Raw genomic sequence first — 25,142 nt, forward strand, 5'->3', positions numbered from 1 at the left:
TCAGGTCTAAAAGTGAGAGGAGGTCTAATGGCAGAAGAAAATATAATAAAAAATCCTCCTACATTTTCAGCTTCCTAGAACAGCTGTAACTCTTTAGAGACGTTGGCAATGTTAAACTCGTCTGAGCAGACAGATCATTCAACAGCTGTTTTATGTGAGACTTCTGGTCAAACTGCTAAGTCTGATCTGTGATACTGCGCTATGACTTGCTACTATCTTAATCTTGTCAAATTATTTCTCATTAATTTATGTGTGAGAGGAATCAAGTGACAGTTTTCTTCACAACATTTTATTCAGTAGTTTCCTACTGTAATGAGTTGATTATCTCAGTAACTCACCTTGACCAGGACAATTGATGAGGAGTGCTGCAAATTCTACTCAGGTTTATTGAGCGGTAGGCTCTATATGCATACGTCTCGACCCAAAAGCCCTCTGAAGTTAATAGAAGGACTTTGGAATGGGTTTATTAATCATTCTTTGAAGTAGTCTCATGCTGCTTTTTTTTTTTTTGTAGCTGCTGGCTGTCATTTAAATAATGATGACTGAGGGGAAAAAAAGAGGGAGACAAAAGAGGAAAAGATAATAAGGAGAAGAAGAAAAAGGAGTTAGAGGCAGGATGAGAAATTACAGCAATAAAGGACAAAAGACATGATCCTTAAGATATATTTTTTGATTCAAACTATGGGTGCTAAAGTTTGTTCTTTTTTCTTTCTAGCTGTTTCATAATTCACTGATTCTCACTAATATTGTTCAGCTTTTAATACCTGTAGTGATTTTTTTTTCCACAGATGGGGAGAAGATTATGCAACTCTCAGGTGCAGAGCTTGTGTAGGTCACTGCTAATATTGTCTTAGCAATAGCTCAGTGAAACACAGAAGAGTTCATCTACCAATCAGGAATACCATCCGAATGCAGATGAACTGTGGTCTATGATGCAAATTATCAGCATTCTCCATTTTCACTCTAACACGCACCTTAATGTGGAAGTCTTTATCCACAAGGATGTTCTCTGGTTTTAGGTCTTTGTGTACTAAGCCTTGCTCATGTAAATAAAGCATTCCTTCTGTGATCTCCAGGATGAAACGCCCTTTCACTGACAAAGGTACTGGGACCTGAAATGGAGGAAAACCATCTGTTACAGAATGCTATTACAACCATCAAATAAGAAACAGTATTTAACCAAGTTTGTTTCTCAGTCTGATGAGCGCCTCTGCTCAAGAAAGGGTATGAAACGAACTAAAGGTCCTTCCTGAATCTAAATTATTCCATTACGGTAGTTTTAGAGTCACCCCATATTTACAAAAGCACTCTTTTTAAGAAAGTTCTTCAGATATTTCTACAAACATACCCTATTAACTCTGAACCTACAACTGTGGTCTGTTCCTCTGCGATGCACAGGAAAGCCAACGCTGTATTCTGCTTTTACAATCTGCCATCTCTAGAGCAGGCAGGGTGCTGCTGGCTCTTTAACACAGAAAGGAGAATCAGAAACCAAAAGGACTGCATCCTCTAGAGATGGCAGTAACATCCTGTCCTTTTCAATCATCAGCCCAAAGGAGCAGCAAGGAATGAAGCAATTCACTGCTCACTTTTTGGAGCACTTTCATCATGTTGCCCCGGTGCACATACTCCATCACGAGTGAGTAGTTTCCATCTTCCAAAATTACACCTAGTAGTTTTACCACACGGTCATGCTGCAGACTGCGCATAATCCTGCCTTCTTCAAGTAGGGAAGCATTACATCTGCAAAAAAGGCGATTACTCTGAATGAGGGCCAGGAAACAACACAGCAATGAAAACACTGTTGATTCATCATGAAAATGATAGCCAAATGTCAACCTCTGCTGTAAGACAAACCATTTCTTCTGTTTGTTTTAAACTGGAACAGTGGATTTATTAGAGAGGAGTCCACCCACATACTGGATGCTGATAACATTTACTGTGGATTATGAGTGAACTCCAAGTCTGGTCACCCGGGCCGTAGTACAACCCACCAATAGCCACAGGTACACAGACAGGAGCTCACTATTACAGAAGGAAGGTACCCGTGATTTTAAATATAAAAAGGGATGGTATTTTACTATTACTCCTGTTAAGTCACAGGCAAATGGAGGCAAGAACAGCTTGAGACTATATTGCTTGCTAATGCTTTCCTAGCCTGTGACTCAAGGGGAAACTGCTTTCTCCCTCTGTGTTCCTCTCCAGTACTAGAGAGGGTGGTTGTTTTGTTTGCTTTAAGCTCATTTAGAAGGTCGCTTAAGACTTTTGTTTCAAGATTTTTAAGGAATAAAGATCTTAAAGAGCCTGGACAATGAGACTGGAAAGAAACAAAACCAGAAACAAAGCTGGCAAGCTTGTCCATTTTAACTGTTTGTCCCAACCATCAGTGCAATTTGCAAACCACCAGAATCTCTTAATTCACTTTGCACTGGCAAAATAAAGACTCAAATTATTTATCCTAACTCAAATTAGAAGAACGTGGATTTTTGTCTCTCTCTAGTACATGACTCAAGAGAGAGTTTTGATGGTTAGGACTATTGAGGAAGTAGAGCTAGAATGTGACCTGAATCCATTGAAATCAACACCTAGTTCAGTCCCCGAATTAAATCAGTGGGTTTAGCTCACGGTCCTTCTCAGAAGAGAGAGCTACATTCTTGGTATCATAACTGTAGGGCTGGAATACTGCTGACAGACAGTGTCTGTTTAGTTCCTAGCGGACACCTACAGCTGGGACAACTATATTGAAAACTGACCGGCAAGCTTGAAAATAACATGTCCACTGAGTTCCTGCATTTGCTTACGTGTGCGAGACTTAACAATTCACAGCAGCGCACACCTTGCAAAAAAACCAACCAACCAAACAAACAAAAACCAACAACAAACCAAAACCAAACCAAAACAACAAACCTGGAAGCATTTAAGGCCAGGCTGGATGTGGCTCTGGGCAGCCTGGGCTAGTGGTTGGCGACCCTGCACATAGCAGGGGGGTTGAAACTTAGATGATCATTGTGGTCCTTTTCAACCCAGGCCATTCTATGATTCTACAAACCTGAGAACTCCACTGTAATGAGTTAGAACTGCAGAAAAGGTGGCTAATGAGGGAAAAGTGAAAATCTGAAGGAAAGCTGCCAGTGCTGTATGAAGAGTGTTTCCCCTCAGTATCTCCAGGATTCAAAGATCTAAAATTATAAACTTTTATTTAGATTTATCTCCATTGAATTTAGAGGACTCATTAGACTGAAAGAACAGATCTTTAACTTACTCAGTACGCTGGGGTCCTGTATACACTGTTTTTAATACTACATATCCATATGTCCTGTGAAAGCATAAATAAATTTTTCCATATCCTCCAGCATCTAATTGTTGTTTGTCAAGCAAATCCTCTGTGCTCATGTGGATGTCATCCAGTGACATGTTTGCAGGCTTTGTGGCTTGGCAGTAAAAAAAAAATGAAGTACTCTAGTGCTTCTGGATCTATAGGAAAGAGGAAAAGAAAGTGTCATTATTCAGCTTCTAGCTGTTCCACTAAATAAGCCCCTACGTAAGGAGAGGGACGCTGCCATATATACTCTTGGAACTCCTCTGGACTAGCAGCATTTCAAAGGGCCTCGGTGTGAAACTGAAGATTCCGTTGTTCTCTTATAAGATCAGACCTTAAGATCACAAATGATGCGTTCTATCAATCCGTTAGAGTTATATTAAAATGATGTTAAACTGCTTCTTCACCCGATTGCTGCAAATTACTGTTAATAATAATGTTATGTGTTCTTATCCATATAATACGTAGCGGACTGGTACTGTCCTTGCACCTCATGCTTCGCTTGCAAAAACTGAGAACCTGAAAAACCAAGGGCCACAGTTCCAAGGGCAGTTGTGCACAGCAATTCTGAGAGGTAATTTATTTTCTATATTGCTTGAATGTGGGTCTGCCAGGGGTGTAGATACTTATAACTCTAAGCTACATCTTAGGCATCTTGGCAAACTCAGCTTCCAAGAGTTTGCTTGAAGCTTAAAACAAAGGCAAGTTTTCTCTGGATGATGAAAGAGAATCCAACTTCACAGCTGCCTTAATTTAAGGAGATGAACACTGGCAAGGACTGTGGTGGGGAGATAAGGCAACACTCTCTTGTCCCCATCCCTTGGAAAAAAAAAAAAAAAGATGAAGAAATTATGAAGGCTTGCAGTAACTCCTAAATAAACCAACACAAAAACCCCCAGAACTGAGAACTTGGGGGAGCCTTAAAATGGGTAGGCAAGTCGCCCCAGTGAATACCCAAACTATTTTAAGCTTTCGATAAAGCTGCAGCACTCTCTTGCCTGATGTGTCTCTCAGGAGGTAAAACCTGGAAAGAAGGCTACACAGCCTGCCTCAAGCGCACGTCAGCAACCCACAAGCACTGCTTTTCCATCCTGAACTCTCACCTTAATCATGTTACGTCACGTAAAGGAAAAGTTTTCTAATAAAAGGCAAAGTCCAAGAAACCAGAAGGGTTGTGCTGTTGCAGTTTGTTCCGGGTGGCTTTGACAGCTATAACAGAGGCACTGTCAGCAGCAATAGATTAGTTCATTCAGGCAGCTGAAGGAAGAGAGATGTTAATGCGCAGATCTGGAAACTGACAAGCCAAAGCAGGAAAGAATAAAGAATAATAAAAATACACCTGTGGAATATAAAAAGCAAGAGCTTCTTCCCTGTATATGTATATGCTATGATCTGTTGTCACACAGACAGAGGAAATCCTCCTTCCAGTTGAAGCAGTTCACTCTCTTCAGAGTTTTCTTCTTTGGCTTTCCTAGACTGGAAAGAATGCTGATTGTGTTTTGTTGGAGTGCTAGCCTGCCTCGTAAGCACAGGACTGATGATATGGCACCTAGTGCTGCTAAGAACCCCCACTGCTGCTCTTGTCTCCTTGGAAGTTCCCGGTGATGGCCTAATGGTTTCCCTGATGTTCTTGGTGAGATGCTGCTGATGGGTATAGGTGTCATGATGAGTACAAAGGCCTGAATTCAGTCATGAGACTTTAACATGACATGGATTAACATGGTGCTTCTTTATCTGGGGTAGCCCTTTAAAATACTGGGCCTAAGTTACATATCCATAGTTTTGGTTTAGGTTAGATATTGGGAGGAAGGTTTTCACACAGAGGGCGGTGACGCACTGGAACAGGATGCCCGAGGAGGCTGTGGATGCCCCATCCCTGGAGGCATTCAAGGCCAGGCTGGATGTGGCTCTGGGCAGCCTGGTCTGCTGGTTGGCAACCCTGCACATAGCAGGGGGGTTGGAACTCAATGATCATTGTGGTCCTTTTCAACCCAGGCCATTCTATGATCCTATGATCCATAGTAAGTTATGCATGCTAACGGTAATTTCACATTTAAGTAGTAAGTGCTCATGCAAGAATTGCACGTACTGCTCTCCTGAACACAAATTAAATATATAGATGTGTATTATTTAAAGACTACTTATTTCAGTGTGCTAGCTAACAAGATACTGACTGTTGTTACTTGGGAGTGTCAGATAATGCAGAAATCAAGGAGGAGGGCTCAGGTCCATTCAGAGCTTACTTCTTTTTGAGATACGTAGTGATTCAGATGTATCCTTAGCACCTGTGATACGTCAGATCATACATGAAGTGTCTGTGATTGAGAGAAAAGGAGCCTTGTAGTTCAGCTCAGCCTAACCTTACAGAGGCCAACTATACTCCTCGCGGGTAGTTTGTATTCTATACAGTCCCTCTCACCGGTACACTCAGCTGATTACACAACACATTGTTTCCAACATACTACTCTGAGCATCCGTATTAGAGATGATTCACATCAGCAGTAAAAGTATAACGTGTGGTTCTGTTTTCTTTTTAACCCCATGGTTATGTTCTCCCCTCTGACCCGTAAGAGCAGCACAAACTCCCTACAATCATGCCCTGATCACCACTCATATGGGCGTAACTGGCATTTGAAAGCAGCTCATTCCACTCCACTGGTTTGGTACCGATCTGACGCAGAGCTGGTGTGGCATGCATGGTCAAGGAGCGTATAACAGTGTATTAACGTGGTGATGTGAAAAAGGCCAACCCATAATTACAGCCCTTTAAGTCTAACGCTCCTCGGAGCACGTTACTTCTTTGGAGGCATTGCCAGATACAATCGAAGCAAGGGGCTGAGTTTGTAGCTGCCTCAGCCTCTTGGCCGCTCAGTTATCAGCGAAGAATGGAGGAGAATAACAAACTGGTATCACTGATACGGGCAGATGGGGGGGAAAGGCGGAAGGGCTGCGGCGGCGGAGGGCAAAATTACGCACATGCAGATGTTTCAAAACCTGTCAGTGCCTCACAGCTCTATCTCCAACTCTCATAACCCACTCAGCCTAAACCTCTCTACTCTGCTAATGTTTTTCTTCTTCTCCATGGTGTATTTTCACTGAGGAGCATTTGCTTCTTTCCTTTTGGAAACGGCAAAGACAATACGTGTTGCATGAGCAGTCTGTAGAAGGGAATCCATGGGAATGCACGGAGAAGCCAAAGCAAAGGAAGCAAAGACAGTAAGGACACGCCGTGCGTTCTGGTAAAAGCAGAGGGAGATTGGGAAGGGGAGAGCAGAGAGTCTGCGCGACGCTTTGCAGCAGTACAGTTGTATCACCGTCGCTTTATAAGCGGTCGCAAAGACGCGCATCCCTCCGCGGGACACGGCACGGGCAGCCCGGTCGGCAGGAGCTCGGGGTGGGCTCCGGCCTACTTCTCGTTGGCCGGCAGCGCGTCCTCCTTCGGCTCCTCCCGGCGGCTTCCTGCCCGCCGGTCCCGCTCGGGCCGCCTCCCCGCGCTCTCGCCGTCCCCGCGCGGCCCGCCGCCCCTTCCCGCGCGCCGCACACCCGCGCCTCGCCTCGTCCGGGGCTGTCAGTCCGGCGGGCACCGGGGCCGGCCCGGGAGCCGCGAGCCGGCGCCGTCGTCGCCGCAAGATGGGGGCGGCGCGGGGCTTTCGGTTTCGGCGGGGCACCCGGCTGCCCGGCCCGCTCTCCCCCGGTCCGGCGAGCCTTACCGTGGTTGCGGGCTCCGTCCTGCCTCCTCGCCGGCCCCTGCCGAGCCCCGAGGCCCGGCGGCGGAGGTTTCGCCGCGCCCGCGCCCCGCCGCTGCGCCTGCTCGGAAGTGGAGGAGGCGGCTCGGGCTGCGGCCGTCGCTCCTCCGTCGGCTCTTGCGCAGGGTAACCGGGGCTGCGCCAAAGTCACACACCCTCCGACGGGAAGCGGCAGCGCGGCGCTCCGGGCGCGGGCCTGGCGGGGCAGGGATACGGCTGATTGGCAGAGGTCGGAGAAACGCGTTTCTTTGCTGCGGCATCGGTGCTTAAAAGGCAACTTAGCGCGGAGGAAGCGTGACATAGCTGCAGAAATACATAACCTAAGAGGACAGGCATAAAGCATCCACTCCATTCAGCTCTGCAGAGGTCAGGTGTGTCCCGCCCACTTCTGTCAAACTTGCTTGTTAGACTGACAGCGAGGAAGACTGCACAACTTCTTAATGCATTCTAGTATTTTCATCAGGAAAACCGTTCTAAAATAGAAATAACGGCTAATGTAGCATCTTTACGTAAGACCAATCCCTAAATCGCAGTTTGTTCAGCGAAACAACGATAACTACCTTTCCCGTTCCAGGGAATTCTTGCCCTCTTCGCAGTGCTGAGTGGCTGCCGCGGAGTTCAGGGCTCGGCACTAACAGAACAGCAGCAGCAGGTCCGTGTGGGAGGTAACAGCAGCCCACGGCTTGTGTTTAAGGGAGGGGGTCTTTCTATAGCTGGAGGGCGAGCTCTAGGAACGTGATGAAGCGTCCCAGCATGTGATCCAGTAGCCTGCTTCCTTTTCCTGGTGGGAGCTGGGGGCCAAGACTATCGTAGATCAAAAAGAAACACAATGGCCAGGGTGGGGTTGTTTAATTCTGCGCTAAACCCCGCAGTGAGTTCCCTTGATATGGTTCCTTTGCTGTGAAAGACTTCTGAGGCTATGTTTGTATCAGTCCTATGCCTGTCTCTTGCAAACAAAATAATCATACTCCCTTCAGTATTGTAAAACCTTTGAAGTTTATATGAGTACAGTGGTGTGCAATGCTGGCATATCCTGGAGCTCTGGCCTTCTGCAAGTACAGAAATTGACCTTTATCCCCCTCTGTGAAGGTCATCAAGGAATCTGAATTTTTTAAACCACCACTACATCCTTATTTGTCCTTTCAGAGAAAGAGGCAGTCTGACCTGTGCCCTCTGTTTCCTCTGAAATATCTTTATGGATGATCTGACACCAAGGTGGGAGAGAGTGTCGATCTGTCTGAGGGTAGGAAGGCCCTGCAGAGGGATCTGGATAGGCTGGATTGACGGGCTGAGGCCAATTGTTCAGCAAAACCAAGGGCTGTGTCTTGCACTTGGATCGCAACATCGCAACAACCCCATACGTCGTTATAGGTTTGGTGCAGAGCGACTGGAAAGCTGCCCATCAGAAAAGGACCTGGAGGAGTTCAAGAAATGTGCAGATGTGACGTTGAGAGACATGGTTAGTGGGCATGCTTGTGATGGATCGGCAGCTGGACTCGATGACCTTACTGGTCTTTCCAACCTTAATGATCTATGATTCTGTTCTGTAATTCTGCTGGCCAGCACGTTCCTCCACAAGAGGCAGGAGACTCATACCTTGCAGCTTTCTGTAAAGTATCTCTTTGGAAAGAGAGGTGGGAAGTGGCAGTGTGTGGAGAGGCAGAACAACCTTGGTGGTAGCGTGGTCACTTCAAGGCTGAGTTTTCCTCCTTGGGCCTGAAGGCGGTTTTCTACGCTTTGTTAGACAAACAAATCTCCATAAAATGCTGAGCATAACTGCTACTGCTCTAAATAATAATAAGTAATAATTATAATAAATAATGATGATGATGATAGCAACGGAACCGGCATGTGCCTAGTGCATCCCTGTTTTCAACTGATTCTGGATTGACTAGAATGGAAACAGTCATGGGTGTCTAATGCTCTGGCAGCTCTGAATGGAAGGGCTGTTAACACCTGTAGTAATTCGGAGGCTTAGGGCAGCCTTGCTGAGATGACAAATGAAGTCCAATGTCGTTTGAGGGCGGGTGTTTCTTGGTTGTCCCTATTGTGAAGTGTTGTAAAGAAGGCTGTACTGAAACCCACAGCCGAGAGATTCTGCGATGGTGTAGCAACGAAGTAAAGCAAAAATCGGTTCAGACGTTTCTCATAACTGTGGGGAAGTCATGCACTTTTGGTTTTGTGTTGCAATCCCAGGCATTACGAAAATCATTTGACAGCATTTTGTTTCTGGGTTTCTTTGATGCTCTTTGTTTTTGTTTTTCTGCTTCTTTGGAGCTTTGCATTACGTCTGTGGCTGAAGACAGGAAGTCAGATGGCTAAATCTCTAACAGTTGTGTGGTTGAAAACCTTTCAGTCTTAGTCAGTAGTAATTCACCAGTGAGCCCTAGGCAAAAGAGGACAGAAATTAACATTTTTTAACGATATTAACAATATTTGTTGGTCCTCGGGAGCTCAGTGTTGCCAGTTATGACACCCCTGCTTAAAACGAATAGGGAAAATCAACCGATCCAGCAATGCGATCTGAATTTACTCTTAATTGTGACTGAGAAGAAAGGAAGGCTATCCCTTGTAGGGATATCCCTTGTAGGGACTGGGCAATAACCTCCATACTTTTTTTGAAAGGCTTTTCACAACAGTGTATTTCTGTGAGCAATGATGTATTTATATGAGCATAAATGTTAAATTGTGGTATTAGTGAGAATGAAATAAACTCACAGGTACTGAAAAACTGCGGAGGTGGGTCAATAGAAAGTGTCAGAACATGAAAGTGCTGGACCAAGGTTACCTGGAACAGTTTCCCATCTTTTTGATCTTAAAAATAAAATGAGATCACAGTAAGTTTGTGCCATCCTGGGAAAGGAGCTTTTCAATGGAAACTGGATTTCCTTCCTTTCTATTTGTGACTGTGGTTGGCTGCCAGGTAGCTGCTCAGAGGCTCTTTCTTTTCTGTGTCTCACATTCTTTAGGAGCTGCGTAGGGTCCGGCACTCTGGTGGGATGTGAGTTTGATGGCACTGTGGCTGCCCGTGGCTGCAGTCTCCATGGAGAGCAGCAGGGAGGAGCAATGCATCACACTGAACGTTCCCAGCTCTGGAGTCAACACTGAGATGTTAATTCTGGGCTCAGCACCCTGCACAGGGCGCTGTACAGAGGGATGATCAGCGGACAATACCCTAAGCAGGTATTTGTCTGTAATCTTTCTGTAATCTACCTTTTAATCTAAAGCTAAAGCATTATCTGATCTAATTGATCCCACTGCTGTCCTACAGCTGTCGAGATATTATGTTGTACGGTTGATTTTAACGGGGAGAGGTCGCGATATTTAGGTACCTTTGGCCCACCCATTCCTCAAAAACCTCTGTTGTATTTCCCTGACACCATAGAGGGCAGAGAAGGAAGCAGCACTGTGCAACAGTGAATACTGAGTCATGGGAGAAGGGCTGTATCCCCCCTCAGGGAGCACAAAAGCAGAACGTGATGCCCCTTGAGATGTGGGAGCTATGGAACTACTGTTGTTTGCGACTGAATGCAGCCACCATTTCCTATTGTAGTTAAGTTCAGAAGATCTTCCACGATCCTCCCTGGATGCTGAGGTGTAGCCCAGCAGCAGCTGTAAGCGTAGAGAATAGTAAGGGGATTTACTTTCCCTTGGACTTTATATTGAGTTCCAGTGAAGGCATTACCATTGCTCTCCACATCCCGCTGCCGTAAATCGTACTTGCAGATGTAGCAGTCTGCTTTTTGAAAAAGGTGGTTAGTCCTTGTTTTCTTTTCTATGTCAGATATTAGCAAAAAAAACTTTCTCATTTCATCAAGGGCAATTGGGAATTCAGTAACAGCTGTGAGGTGCTTTGGCTGCACAATCCTAGGGAAGAAACAAGCTTTCTTCTACAGTCATGGCCCCCACTTGGCAGACAGCCGTATCCCTTGTGATCCCTGCATCCCCTCCAGTTGCAGGTACCAATGCGGCCACCTAAACAGAGCTCTCAGGGGAACGTGTGGCCTCCCTGGGTGTGCTCGAGCTTCCTGTCAGGTGGCAGCAGCATTTTCTTACGACCTTCCAGTAGCAGGGAACAGTACTGACAGGAACAGGCAGACCCAGCTGGTCCACACGTGGCTCCAAGGCTGGTGTCACTGACACAGTTTTGTGTTACTTGATCGTGGGATGGTCTACACAACACCAGGCCTGCTGGCACCTAATGGCATGCACCTTTCTCAGAGGAGGAAAGGGGTTTTTGTACAAGAGTTACCGGGGCTGATCAGTAGAACTTTAAACCAGATTCCAAGGGGAAAAATTGATAAAAACCAGGCCCAGCTGGTGAACCTGATGAGTTATAGGATGGCATGACAAAATCTGAGGGCTGTGTGCTAGGGAGATCCTTCAGTCAGGCTCAGGAGGTGCTGGCTACAATGAAGCACCTTTGAAATGTTGTTACACCAGTGCACGCAGCATGAGGAGCAATTGAGAAGAGCCAGAAGCCTTGGCTCAGTCCCAGAGCTACAACATCACTGGCATAAGAGAAGCCTGGTGGGCAGAGCCCTGTGACTGGTGTGTTGCTATGGACAGTTCTGGGTTCTTCAGCATGGACGGGCAGGGCAAGTGAGGTCAGGGGGTTGCTGTGTGTGAGGAAGTGGCTGGGCTGTGCAGAGCTGGTACATGGTACGTGGCAGCTGGTGATGGCATGGTTGGGAGCCTCTAGGTAAGGATTAAGGGACAAGCAAAAAAAAGGGGATATTGTTGTAGGAGTCTGCTATGGGCCACCCAGTCAGGGCAATGACAGCAATGAATTATTCTTTAAGAATCATAGCATCATAGAATGGTTTGGGTTGGAAGAGACCTTTAAGAACATCCAGTTCCAACCCCCTGCCCTGAACATCCAGTTCCAACCCTGTCCCCTGGTAGGGACACTTCTCACTAGACCAGGTTGTTCAAAGCTCTATCCAGCCTGGCCTCCCTCCAGGGAGGGGGCATTCACTGCCTCTCTGGGCAGCCTGTTCCAGTGTCTCACCACCCTCACAGTAAAGAATTTCTTCATGATACCTAGTCTAAATCTACTCTCTTCCAGTTTAAAGCCATTTCTCCTTGTCCTGTCTCTACATGCCCTTATAAAAAGTCCCTCCCCAGCTTTCCTGTAGGCCCCTTCAGGTACTGGAAGGCTGCTATGAGGTCTCCTTGCTGCTTTCTCTTTTCCATACTCTCACAGTCCCAACTCTCCCAGCCTGATTACTAAGAACTTATCACTAAGAACTACAGAGATTCCTCTGGATCAGCTGCCCTTGCCCTAAGGGGTGACTTCAACTTGCGATGCGATGCGAACAAGTACAGGACATTCATCCTATACTTTGATGAAGACTTCTTGGTATAGGTATAAAGAGAGATGACTAGGAAATGTGCTCCTCTTTTAAATAGAGAGGGTTTCATGGGTGAAGTGGCCATCTAGATCATAGTGACTATGAAGTAGTTGAGTTTAAAATCTTTGCTAGGAGGCTTGGGCTTTAGCATGTATATTAATATACTAAGATTTTTCTTTAACAAGTGAAATTGTGTATGAATGATGCTCGGTATTTATTATTAGCTGCTCCATTCCAGCAGAACCTTTTTGCAACTTGTATATTGGAGGTATGTTCCTCTGAGCAGGCAACTGACCTCCAGTGACGTTGTTCCAGGAATCAAATATGTAAACCAAAGAGGGAACTACTGAAGCCTGTCTTTAAATGTTGGGTTTTTGTAACCTAGCTTAAAAGCACCTTAAGGGCATTTTGATTTTTCTAGGCTATGAGGCTTCTTGGTAATCTAAATCGGATGGGGATCTACTTGTTTACCTGTGTTTTTCTGACATTGCAAACGCACTTCACCTGGTGTAATAGAATAGAAAATGGAGAGAAATTGTTATGATTTTTTGGAACAAATCATCAGAGAACAAGGCCAGTGTTGCCTAAACCTGTGTGGGAGAGGAGGATCGGCTACAAGAAAATAAAAATCCAAACTAAATGGAGCAGGAAGCACGTTGCCTTTATACCCTTCTCCTCAGTCTGAGACAGGGCTGAAGTTACCTAGCCCTAGCTTGGTTCTGCTGAAGTCAGTGTAGTTTTGCTATGACTGTATTTAGCTTCTAGTGATTCAGCGGAGTAATATATTTTTAGGGTTAAAGTGCTGTAGCATTTCCAGTGCTTCTAAGAAATTGATACTGTCCTTTTTTTCTTATTAACCGCAGACCACTGTCTTAAAATTCTCCCTTGAGTTTCTGAAGGGCATGTGCCACAACACATATGTACCACGCACGGTGCGTGCTACATAGGAGGCACTGAAAGTGCCTCAGCACCCACTATTGCACAGTTGACTGGCTTCTAAAGCACTGCGAGAGCGCCCTTCAGCAAACATGATTTAATCTGGTATGCATCCACACCCTAGATACAGTTCAGAGTTCTGATTACCTCTTCCCAGAATAGATATAGCAAAGGTAGCCATGAAATAAAGGAGTGACAAGAATTATGTGGCACGTGGAGTAGTTTCTGTGTGGGAAAGGATTACGCAGGAATCAACTGAGGTGGCTGCGGAGAGTTACAGTTGAACAGTTATTCTTGGTTTATTATTTACACACCCCATCATACATCCCTTTGTATAATGGCTTTCAAATTGCAGTGATGTGTTACATATGAGCAGTTAGAGCATATGGAGAATGATGATCTGCCTGATATAGTCTGTTTGCATTTCCAAGAGGCTTTTGACCACGTGTCTTACCAGGATTTTTGAAGGAAAGGGAAGGTTAAGAAAGGTTACAGCATGGACACGTATCGAAAAGACAGGACAAAGAAGGCAATTGTAAATGGTCAGTTCTCTGTTCATGGGTTGTTGCAAGTGAGGTTTTGCAGGGATCTGTGCTGCTAAAGATAAAGGATGTGGACAAGGATGTGACCACTGAGGTTGAGAAAGTTTGCTGATAATACAGTTGTTTCACGTGAGAGAAGCCCCCTTGAGCTGTCTCTGCTGGGTGGTTCAGTGGTCCCACAGCTCTTTCTGAAAGTCTGCTACCTCAAAGCCAGACAGCAGGCGTGTTAAACCAGCAAAAGTCCTCCAGACAAGGGGCTTGCTTGCAGTTCTTCATTCATCTCACCTCTCCCACTGTGTAGGTGTTTTCTGACCGGCTGGGTGAGGAGAAGTGACTCAGAGGTGCTGTTTCATCAAGAGGGCAAGTTGCTGATGGATTGTGCATATCAGTTTTGGCAAGGATGAGGAATGAGTCATTATATCAAAGGGGCTAATGTTTACCATTCTCAGCCTTAATTTATAAGGGGATGCTTTTGCTACCTCCTGCAGGTCACTGGGGTAAGTTGGAGCCTCAAGTGATGATCAGTGCTATAAGCACTTGCACCTCCAACTGCTCCTGAGCCCACAGAGCTGCTGCCCATTTCATTGTGCCTTTTATCTCTTTCCCATGGAAAATTGCGAAAGGTGTTTTGTTTGTACTGATGCACAAGGGCTTGGAGAATTAATCTGAGAATCTTCTGTGGGATCTTTTCTGCTAGGCCAGGATTTTATCTAATTTTTGAGGGCTTTGAGAGCTTAATGTTATTTTGAGGCAAGGCTCCAAGCCACCCTGGTGACAACTAATGGACACTTGTTTTCCAGTGACAGCCTTGCTCATGTTTTTTCCCTGGGCCTTGCAGGGTTCCAGTACAAGGTGTGAGTCTTCTCATTAAAGTCACTTCCAATCTGCTTCACTCAGACAGAGGAACTGAGGCTGCATTTTGAATTTTGACTCAAACAGAATAATGAAAACAGATTTCTTCACGTCGTTAACAGACAGACTCATGATAAAGGAGTGAAATGCTGGAGCTCCTGAAGTCAGTGAGATCAAAATTTCTTCCCGTGTGATCTGGGTTTATTTAAGGCTTTGCTTTTATTTTATCTTCTTATAGCTTGGCAAAAAGCCCACTTCCAAACATTCCAAACTTGCTTGTATTTATGAAGGAACTTTCCATAATTTCATTATTTGAGCAAACATAGCCATGGTTAATAGTCCAGCTCATGGGTGTCAAACCTTTTGGCTTGCCTGGGCCAAACTGAGTGAAGAAAAATTGTCTTGAGCAGCATATAAAAATGTATAATATAGTTAATGTAAGTAACAAAACTTATTTCATCTTTTAATATTTCTATTAAAACATTACAAAAGAGCAACAAAAACATAAAACTGGTGAGATATTTCACCCTGTTTTTGTGAAACTAAACAAACCACTCTTCTCTTTATCTGCTGTTGATCTGTTGGTGCGGTGATCCACATATGAGAGCATGAAGGTACTGAAAACAGCGATGAACAGCATGATCTGTGTTTAAAGTGAACTTAGAGAAGTAGACTGTGTTTACCTACTGTGATCTAAGAAAGTATGTTCTGTTCTCTTAAATGTATTTTGCTCCTTCTCCTCCATATAGCTCTCCATATCTCTGCTCCTCCATTCTAAATAAGAGAAGAACGTTACAATTGCGTCTCAGCGCTGCATAAGTCTATGAGAGGCTCAGATGAAAACGCCTCCCTCTGCTGGCTTGCTCGAATGCTTGAAGATGGTGAAGATCCACTCTACGTGGCAAGGAGGCTGGTGAGGTTTGCAAGCGAAGATATAGGTGCGTTCTTTCAGTATTTCTTTATTGGGATAGTATGTTAACTAAGATCTGCCAGTCTTCTGATTTCCAAAGATGAGTACTTGGAAACAAACAAATACCAAAACAAATACTCCATGCACAACAGGTACGAAGCACTGAAATGGTTCATGTCCAACAGAAACTAAGTATATGCAGACAGAAGCCTACATTCGATGTCCTTGTGATGACAGCTGCAGGAGGAACAAAGATTTTTGAGGTTAGGTTTGGACCGTGTGTAAATATCTATTCTTTCAATTCTATACATGACCGTAGGTCGTCCTGTGTCACAGAGAATATGTGTGGCAGGGATGCCTGGGTTTTTCGTTTGTTCCACTGTTTTAATGACTGTGGAAGCCAAAAGCCAAAGCCATGACATGCAAACCTCATGATAGGTGGGTCAGTAGTTGTAAGGCATGAGGGAATGTCACACCGGCTCCTCTCTGAGGCTGGGGACAAGCCCTGCTCCTCACAGCAAGCCCCGCTCCCCTCCAAACACAGCACCAAGCTGAGCAACCCCTGGGCAGTTGGGACAGGGACAGTTAGCACATCCCAGGGCTGCAGATGTATCAAGGCCAGGTCTCCCTTGTGCTGGGGAGCCTATGGCTGGGCCCAGCACTCCGGAAGCGGCCTCCTCAGAGCTGAGCAGAGGGGCAGGATCACCTCCCTTTGCACACTGGCAGCACGCTGGCACCTCATGCAGCCCAGGACAGCACTCAGCTGAGCAGGCAGCGCTCGTTGCCAGTTAAGCCGAATGTCCGGCAGGACTCCTGGGTCCTGTCCAGCTGGGTGGCCCCGGCTGTGGTGTGGCCTGGAGGTGTTCCACCCCAGGTGCAGAAATTTGCCTTTCCCCCCACTAGTCCTGATGGTGTGATTTTTGGAGTAATGTGTGTTCCATGTGTGACTTGTTAAAGTCCTCACTTGTTTTGTTAGCACTGTCATGAGTGCCGATTTATGGTCATGTAAATAGAGCTTCGTTTCTGTGCCCACCTCCAGGACCAGAAGAGGGAGAAAGCAGCATGGGTAGGGACAGCAACGCCCACAGCCTTGTCAATAAGACAGAGACATTTTCTTCTTTGTTTTAACTGATGTTTATTCTGCCAGCAACCAGCAGGCCGAGAGGTAGATGTTGGCCTCCCAGCCCGCTGGAGCCGTGCCCTGAGGGCAGTGCGCTGCTGGCCTAGCGCCGCCGCCGGGGCCGCCTTTTGGGGGACGGGGAGGAGTCCTGGGGGCTGCTGCGGGCCTTCCTCTTCGGGGGGCGCCGGGGCCCCCCACACGAGCGGTCCCTGCCCTGGGCAGAGGGGCCCGCTCCTGCTGCCTGCCCTGGCTCAGTGCTGGGCCCTGCGGGGCTGGTGGAGCGGCCTGGGCCCGAGACAGCAGGCTCCCGATGGGAGGTGCTGGTGCTGGGGCTGGCTGCAGGGCTGTCCTCCCTCCTTCCAGCAGCACGGCCTTCCTGGTGGTCCAGCTCGTGGCGGATCATGGGGCCGTACAGGGCTGCAGCAGTGCTGATGAGCCTTCTTACGAAGGGCACCACGTCACCGTTGGTAATCAGCTGCAGCGCCTGCACCAAGGCCTCCTCGTCCAGCCCGTGCTGGCAAAGGAAGTTCACGGTGGTACACTGTCCCACATAGACTTCCCACCAGTCATCGCTGGACACCTGCTGGATCTCCTCCTGCAGCCACTGGAGCAGGGGCTCGAGGTCTTCCGGATGTTCCTTGAAGAAGGCAGCCCAGACCTCGGCGGGGAAGTTGTGCTCAGGTGGGATGAGCACCGGCTCTGCAGGCCCCTGCTCATCCTGCAGGCTGTCCTCAGAGTGTGCTGCGGGCTGTGGGACAGCACACTCGAGATAATCGTCGTCCGACCTCACCGAGTATCGGATGGTGGTTATTTTGTGCCCACATATGGCACAACTCGGCTTCTTGTTTGCCCACCAGATGGCACAGCCGTAGCAAAGCTGGTGTTTGCAGGGGGTCACATAGGTGACATCCTCCCGACTTTGCCCGCAGATGGGGCAGGTCCAGTTGGATGGCACATCCATGGCCCCGGGCTGTGCGGTGGGCTGGGAGAGCTGAGGTCGGGAAGCTGCTCCCCTCGCAGGTGCTGTGGCAGGCAGAAGGTGTTACGAACTGCAAAGAGAGAGAGAGGCCACGGTCACTCACTGCCCCGGTCCCTCAGCAGCAAACCCTCCCACTTCCCCACCAGACACTGCACGGCCATGTCCTGCACCACTCACCTCTGCTGCTACAAGTGCACCCTGTGTGGCCCCAGCTGCCTGAGTCAGGCAGTGCTGGGGGAAACGCTGGTGATACTGTGGGATGGGCACCAAGAACTGCTGCCAGCAGCCCCACAACACAACTCAAGCAACTTGCTCAGTGCTCCGAGTCTCGCAGCTATGCTCAACGGGAGTCCAGGCACGAGTGCACGCTGGCCTCTGCCAGAGCCCAAATCTGTAGAGCGAGGGCTAGTGAGGTCACAGTCATCTGCATTGCTGACATCACAACCCCTTGGTCGGTGAGCTCACCATCCATCGCTGCATGTATTGGGGCCCCAGCCTGGGCCTCCATCGCCATCCATCATTCCGTGATTTTCCTTTCTAATGGTGATATACTTGGGAAAAATAAAAATTGCACGTTTCTACTGCCCCTGTAACTTTGTAGCCAACTTGTGTTGAGTTGGTGCCACAAGATGCCATGACAAAGCTGGACGGGTTCAATATGAGGCAATAGATGCTGTTGCGGCTGGCCTGAGGACCAGCTCCTCACTATCGTTGTCCTCCTGCACTGTGTGGATGATGGACTGCATGTGCGGTTTGCACAGCGGAGACTGGGGCCTGCTGCTATTGCACGGCTGGGTGTAGTGGAAGGAAAACTGGTGGCAGCATGGCGTGGCACGCTGTTCCAGTTGTCCAGGCCTACGGGGCATGGTGTTTCTACTGCCAGCTCCATGCTTCCACCAGTTGCGGTGGGCATGGGGGAGCGGGAGATGACAGTGTGCTCCTAAGCTAAGGTGCTGTGATAGCAGGTGTCATGCTGGAAGAGGACAAGCGATCCCACCAGCTGCTGGTGTGAGGCATTGCCATGCTGCCTACCTGCGCTGCTGCACGTGCCTCTCCGCGATGTCCCGGCTGCCTGCTGCCAGCAGGGTCGGGGTACAGCACAAGTGGCTCTGAGACGGCGGCTGAGAGCTGCGCTAGCAGCACCCAGAGCGCGTTCCAGCTCCAAAGCTCGCCCCGTCTACACTCCAGTCCTCGCACACACGCTCGGTTGGAGGCCAGGCACGAACTGCCGGGCTGGGCTGCTGCGCCCGCGTTAAAGCAGCGTGGGCCAAGCAGTCACAATCCCTCGCACGGAGATGTCACAAACCATGGCTTGGCCGTGTTGCCGCTCCTCACCTTCACTGGTGGATACCACCACCCTTCCCACAGCGATGCCACCATCCGTTGCTTGGACATCACCATGAGCCGGCCTCACCTGCTGCACGTGTGCCAGCAGCACTCCAGCCCCAGCACACGTTCCTGGGCTTTCCCCAGCGCCGCTGCCCGCTCCATTCCCCCCCACCTCTCTTGTGCTCGCCATCAGTGTTTCACACCAATCACTGGCGCCTGGGCCGTGTCTTCCCGCAGGCCTATCAGGTGTCTCTGGCCGTGGCATGCATCCCAGAGTCGTACTGCAAGACAGTTTATTCAATAAAAGTTCATGCTTCCCTCTGTCTCTTGAACTGGATGATTTTAGAGGTCTTTGTCAGCCTTCACAATTCTGTGATTCTATGCTACCCACATCCAAGATTGCTGTTGAGTGAACCTTTCACTGCAGAGGAACGTAAGGTCATGCTGCTGTTCCTGACACTGACAGCACTCCTTCATTGAAGCATTTAATTTTTTCCACTTGATCTTAAGCGTGCAGTGGTCTGGTCTGCTGCAAAGCCAGCCGCTGCAGAAACAGCATAGGGCTGCCAGTTAATTTGGGTGGGGTAGCAAAAAGGACCACGTTTGACTAGAATAGAGAACTAGAATTACTAATAGGTTTTCATTACTGAGATGCTGAGTAGCCACTGGGGCAGCTGTCTGCACTTGTCAATGTGCCATGGAATTAGCTGACCACCAGTGAATAGGATGGGTGTGTGTGCCTTGCCTGAGTATGGCCAGCTATGCAAGAACCCTGGGCAGTCACAGCTGACAATGTGGTTCCAAGTCAGGAAGCAAACTTTGCTTTTCCTCAGTGAGGAGTCTCAGTTGAAGCTCCTCACGATACTTTCCTGGATCTTGGCCTCGAGGAAAGCATTTCACTAAAGAGTCCAAGACATCTTTGCTCACTTTGCATGACAAAGCTTTTTATAACTGTCTTTTCTGGGCCAAAGGTTACTTCTCTTGGAAACTTTATTTATGAAGGCTTGGATATTTTTTAATGACATTTAAACTTTGTTTTTTTGCATAGCTGTATTTCAAGCTTCTGTTTTTATGATTTAAAAAAAAAATCATTTGACAGGTATTTTTCAACATTTTCATTTTACACCACAAAATAAGCCTTTCCCAGGTGTTTTTAGGTATGATTCACAGCAACGTACCTACAACAGCGATTCTTCTGGTCCCCTTTTGTCAGTAGAAGGATAGTGAAAGTAGAAGAGTCCAGAGGAGAGCAACAATTTCCAAAGCCCGGTGCCTTCTCTTTTAAGAATAACTAAGCAGGATAGGACTTCACAGGAAATAAACTATTTAGGAGAGGAAGTGATCATGTCTACAAAACTCTGTCATGTGGATGAATGGATGGAATTGATCGTTTACTGCTTGACTGGGAGTAAACAAAGGAAGCTCTTGCAACCAGGTGCTTCCCCCCCCCTGGGCTTCCCCAACTCCAGTGCTATGTGCAAGGAAAAAGTTGATCAGATGAATGTTGCCAAGGAGCATTGACTGCTTAAAATTGACATAAATCCATGAGAATACTGAACAAAATACAGAGGAGAAGTCTACTGGAGCTGGTAAATATGGAGAAAACAAACATAGCCCAGGAAATCCCCCAGACTAAATGTAGTCAGAGGTTGGGACAGTATTCAGGGGAAGTGCTTGCTTTTCCTGGTATATAACCACTGTGCAGACAAGATTTGGACTTTGAGTACCCTTGTTTTGACTTAACAGTGCTGCTCGTGTATGCTTACTTTATGCATAAGTGGTCTAATACAGGCACTTATTATCATAGATGTAAATGAGCTGACACACAGGCAGCAAGTAGTATACAGAAGTGTATCTTAATCATGTTTGAGTAATTACCATATATTGAATAATATATGTATATAATGTATGTGTATATGTAGTATGTATATAATAATATACATATGGAATAATATATATATTAATCATATTATTCACCTAACATTTAAACCTACGAAGCACTGCAGTTAATTCAGCAAAGTAACATTTTGTTTGACAGTTGCAACTTCTGCTTTCATATCCACTTCCTTCTTTCTTGAATTCCCTGGTAACTGAACATAGTAAAAATAAGGATGATTTCTCTCCTGTACAACTTTAATATTTGCATTTATAATGACATAGATTGGAAAAGACCTTCAAGATGGTCATGTCCAACTGTCAACCTGACCATTTCCCTTTGTATCCGTATCATCCAAGATAATCTCAAAGTTTTGAGTTGATCCTTATTTTCTCAGAAATTTTTTTTTCCTTCATGGGTTTCATGATAGAAGGACTTAGGAAGCTGCAAATATTCACATTTGAAATTAGGCTTTATTGTTAAAATAATAATAATTTTAAAAGCTATTATATTCTGGTCTTGATTGCCTTGATGGAGACACCTCCCATTGTGCTGTATAACACCTCAGTTCCACCTTTGCCCACGTCTCGGGTGTGAACTCCTCTGCAGGAAATAATGCATACAGGATGTGCTGGGAAATTCTGATATGGTTTCATTAGTTGTCCTTAGGAAATAGCAGTAAGTATTCCAGTGACCCTGAATAATGTCTTATTCTTTCCAAATTTTTAGAAAATAATTTTCTTCTAGTCAGATCACTCGACACAGTGAAGAGTGAAAGGGAATCCTTTACTGAGCAAATGTTTTGACCTGACTGGGCTTTGCAGTGGGATTCTGTGCTTGGCAGGAAATTGTAATTGGGATTTTTTAGAATTCTTATGCATGTTGTGAGTCCTTCTCAACCAGAGAGTGACAAGAAATTTCCTTCTTGAGAAAGTCCTTACAGCGTTCAAGAAACGTTTAGATATTGTACTAAGGGATATGGTTTAGTAGGGAAATAGTGGGGGTTGGTGGATGGTTGGACTGGATGATCTCGGAGGTCTTTCCTACCCTTAGTGATTCTATGATTCTGCTTTATGATTCTTCTCAGATGTTCTGTATATACATAATTTCACAAGATCCACTGTCAGCTGAAGAGCCGGATCTGATAATCACGGTTAGCTATATAGAATGGAAGAATTTCCATGTCAGTTGAGATTGTTTTCTTGATACCAGATACTCATCTGTCTTCTGGCAAGGTAAGCACCATAATTATAAAATCCAGAAAATTGTAAAATTAAGTTCCACATATCTAAGGATACTCTGAGGAATATGGATAATACTGCGTGTCTTCCAAAGCATTACTCCCCTCCAAATCAACGAGTCTTCCATGGTTAGGCACTTATTTTCCTGTGGAGAGGGTTTTACTTGTTCTTCAATCCCTCTTAAGGTAACAAGTTATTTTCCTTGTGTCTTTTGGACAAAAATGTACTTTCCACACCACTTGTGCATATGACATTTTCCATTTTATTCCCATTCGCTTTCATGCACAAGAGATATTGGACCAAGGCAAAATTGTCTCTTGCTTGTATAATTTAAGGGCTCTGAGTCACTGTGCAACTGTACATCCTTTTGTATTATCCGCAATTGAGCTTCATAGCTTAAAGGCACAAGTGTAGATCTTTCATTTAAAAAAAGAGGCTTGGTGACAATGAGATTGAGTATAAGCAGTGTATTTTCTGGCCAGTAAAAGGAAAGAGGCAGTTGGTACAAAGACTGTTGAAATAAAATTGGCAATGTACTTTACTGTTTCATAAGCAGTAACGGTATAATTTGCAATTAAATAACTCTTGTGTTTCTAACCACGTGCAGGCAGAATGTCACTGTTTGTATGGGTGAGAATAGTTCTTCACAAAAAGCTCTGCATCCATCATTGAAGAGAATTCCTCAGAAATCAATAAAGACAAATGCTTTATTGCCAGCTAAGCTGCCAACTGTAGTATTCAAGATACCTATAATGCATATGAATTCCGAAGCTAACATTCTGATATTGAGACTAAGCACCAAAAAGAATGGAAAAAGTATCTGTAGTCTTGTGCTTGAACATTACTTAAAATACCACTCATGAGAGCAGTTTATGGGTTCTTCCTTCCAAAGAGTCTTCAATCGCTGTGCCCAGGCAAAAAGCATCTCCTTCCTTTTCTCCTCAGAGACATATTCCGGAGCAAAGCAGATGTGAGGCTCAAGGACTTTCACACCACAGAAGTGCATGATGCCATGCTAAACCCAGAAGAAAGAAAAAAAAAACCTTAGCAGATAGTTAAGCTTTTCACTTTCAATTCAAGAATGTGGAATATTCAAATCTAAAACTGTTTCTGTGACCCCATGTAAGACAGGTTTTCTAAACCACTGCCTTTATCAGGAGAAGGGAAATTAATTGCAGGCATTTGATATTTATTTTGGCAGTTAGTTAGTGCTGAAGGGCAGGCCTTAAGCAGAATGGCATACAGTGCACTGAATAAGGTCAGCTTCATTGATCTTGGTCTGTGGAATTTGTCAGCTCAACTTGCCATTTCTCTTTGTGTATGTCTGAATTCACAGCTGCGTTTAACATTCTTTATTATGTTGATTTGCAAGATATCCAGCTAGGTAGCCTCACAAGGGCACACAGCCAGTATTCAGAATGGTTAGACCAAAGAATTTCTAGAGAAATTAATCCATACTGATTGTGTTATATCAAGAAGTAGCTGGCCCAATTTGCCTTACCACCGAAATTACTCAAAACACTTTTTTTACCTCTGACAAAAGAGTAGCAATAAGAAAAGGTATGCCAGGATAATGTGAGTGCCCTCCTGTCCCCCATCCTACACAACTCAGGTAGGTATGAGGAAAAGAAACTCTGCGTGCCAGAGCTAAAGGAAATCCTATTATGCTGGAGAAGCTAAAAGTCAGACATTGTAAGCTTTCTTCAGAGGAGAAGGTACAAAACAACTTTAAAACTCTGTGGACTTTCAAAGCAGTTGCAAGATTGTAGGGCCTAGCTTGTAGATGGTTGGAATTAGCAAACTAGTTATTTCTTATTATAATATACAATAAATATATCTTATGTAAAACTAGCATCAATACAATTGAAAAGAGGATTTGAATAATAAAAATCCAGGCCAATGAGTCGCAAATGAGTAACAACAATAGATTTCATTTGTTATACCTGCATGGGCCACAGGATATAGCGGATATCACCGTTCACACTTTCTTTTGTATACATCTCTTCACTTCCCCCAGTGGTGAAAGAAAACATAGCTAGCTTGTTCTAGAATCAAAAAACAAAACAACACAGCGCTTAAGTTAGACACATTTAAAGAAGAGTAGCTGAACAGTTTAAGAGAGATTCAGGGAAACCTGGATATCATCCATTTCCAGGGATGTCCTGTTTCCTAGACCTCAGGTGTAGCAGCAGCTCTGAGTCACAGGTTGAACACGTGCAGCTAGACAATGGACTCTGCATCAGGGTTTTAGGTGGAGACACATCATAAAGAAAGAATTACATATACTGACACCCTTTTATGAAACAGGGCTGACCCTTGCTTTCTCTGATTAAATGTTTGGAAAATTGTGTCTGGAAAGCACTCTATTACGGAGGATATCTTTATTCCCCTCTCTCATGGATGCAAAAATTGAATGCTACAGTCCTCATTCAGACTTGGGCTTGCTTGTCACTTTCCAAGCTATAACTGGTTTTCCAATTATTCCTCAGGTGTTCTAAAAGCCCCATGTTTCTCCTGATTCAATAACTGTGGTATTGGCCACAGGCTTGTACTCAGCATGTGTTCTCTCTGTCTTAGTAATTAAAATTACATTTTTTTCTGGTATGACTCAGTGCAGTACCTCAGCTTTCTTGCTTGTAAATCAGCTTGCAGCAATGATGATTGCAGTTTACTCCTATTCATCTCAGTGGGGCAGCTATTTCTGAAATTTAAACCAACTGAAATATTTGGAATAGTGAAAATCAGAAATGACATAGATTACAGTGCATAGAAAGGTTGCTTGGAAGAATAAAGATACTGACCTGCTATAGCCCCACTAGTCAGAACTGGTACGAATATCTTTAAGTAATGATGAAAAACAACTGCTACAGCTGGAATTTGGAAGCATGGCGCTTACATCTTCCCCACTTGATTCTAAATTGATTCATTTTATTATTTT

At 45.6% G+C, this 25,142-nt stretch overlaps 3 protein-coding genes and 1 long non-coding RNA gene across 12 annotated transcripts in view; 1 reads left to right on the plus strand and 3 right to left on the minus strand.

Moving 5' to 3' along the window:
• RIPK1 (receptor interacting serine/threonine kinase 1) overlaps positions 1–7,830 on the minus strand; it is a 20,934-nt gene extending 13,104 nt beyond the window's left edge. For 2 of the 5 annotated variants that reach the window (NM_204402.3, NM_001397224.1), the window contains exons 1-4: positions 7,030–7,188; positions 3,263–3,474; positions 1,590–1,743; positions 975–1,112 (exon numbers count right to left, since the gene is read on the minus strand). In NM_204402.3, coding sequence (NP_989733.3) covers positions 975–1,112; positions 1,590–1,743; positions 3,263–3,414 — 444 coding nt within the window. In that variant the 5' untranslated portion in view covers positions 3,415–3,474; positions 7,030–7,188. Of the gene's footprint in view, positions 1–974; positions 1,113–1,589; positions 1,744–3,262; positions 3,475–4,422; positions 7,539–7,625 lie in introns of those variants that run through there. The other 3 variants (XM_046917449.1, NM_001397225.1, XM_046917452.1) reach the window with 3 other exon arrangements.
• LOC121109966 overlaps positions 7,219–25,142 on the plus strand; it is a 22,312-nt gene continuing 4,388 nt past the window's right edge. The window contains exons 1-4 of one of the 2 annotated variants that reach the window (XR_006938631.1): positions 7,219–8,524; positions 10,035–10,248; positions 15,499–15,687; positions 22,051–22,198. This is a non-coding gene — a long non-coding RNA (uncharacterized LOC121109966). The remainder of the gene's footprint in view (positions 8,525–10,034; positions 10,249–15,498; positions 15,688–22,050; positions 22,199–25,142) is intronic. The other variant, XR_005857829.2, reaches the window with a different exon arrangement.
• LOC124417770 lies at positions 16,734–22,443 on the minus strand. The gene has a single exon (XM_046938323.1). The coding sequence runs from the start codon at positions 17,738–17,740 to the stop codon at positions 16,883–16,885; it is 858 nt and encodes a 285-aa protein (XP_046794279.1). The 5' UTR covers positions 17,741–22,443; the 3' UTR covers positions 16,734–16,882.
• NQO2 (NAD(P)H quinone dehydrogenase 2) overlaps positions 22,657–25,142 on the minus strand; it is an 8,714-nt gene continuing 6,228 nt past the window's right edge. For 2 of the 4 annotated variants that reach the window (XR_003073763.3, XR_003073764.3), the window contains exon 7: positions 24,198–24,249. Coding sequence is in view for 1 of the 4 variants with exons in the window: in XM_418973.8 (XP_418973.2) it covers positions 23,046–23,219; positions 24,148–24,249 (276 nt within the window). In the remaining 3 variants the exon portion in view is untranslated. Of the gene's footprint in view, positions 23,220–24,147; positions 24,906–25,142 lie in introns of those variants that run through there. The other 2 variants (XM_418973.8, XR_005857828.2) reach the window with 2 other exon arrangements.

The sequence above is a fragment of the Gallus gallus genome, chromosome 2 (genome assembly GCF_016699485.2).
Source record: "Gallus gallus isolate bGalGal1 chromosome 2, bGalGal1.mat.broiler.GRCg7b, whole genome shotgun sequence".
Lineage (NCBI taxonomy): Eukaryota > Metazoa > Chordata > Aves > Galliformes > Phasianidae > Gallus > Gallus gallus.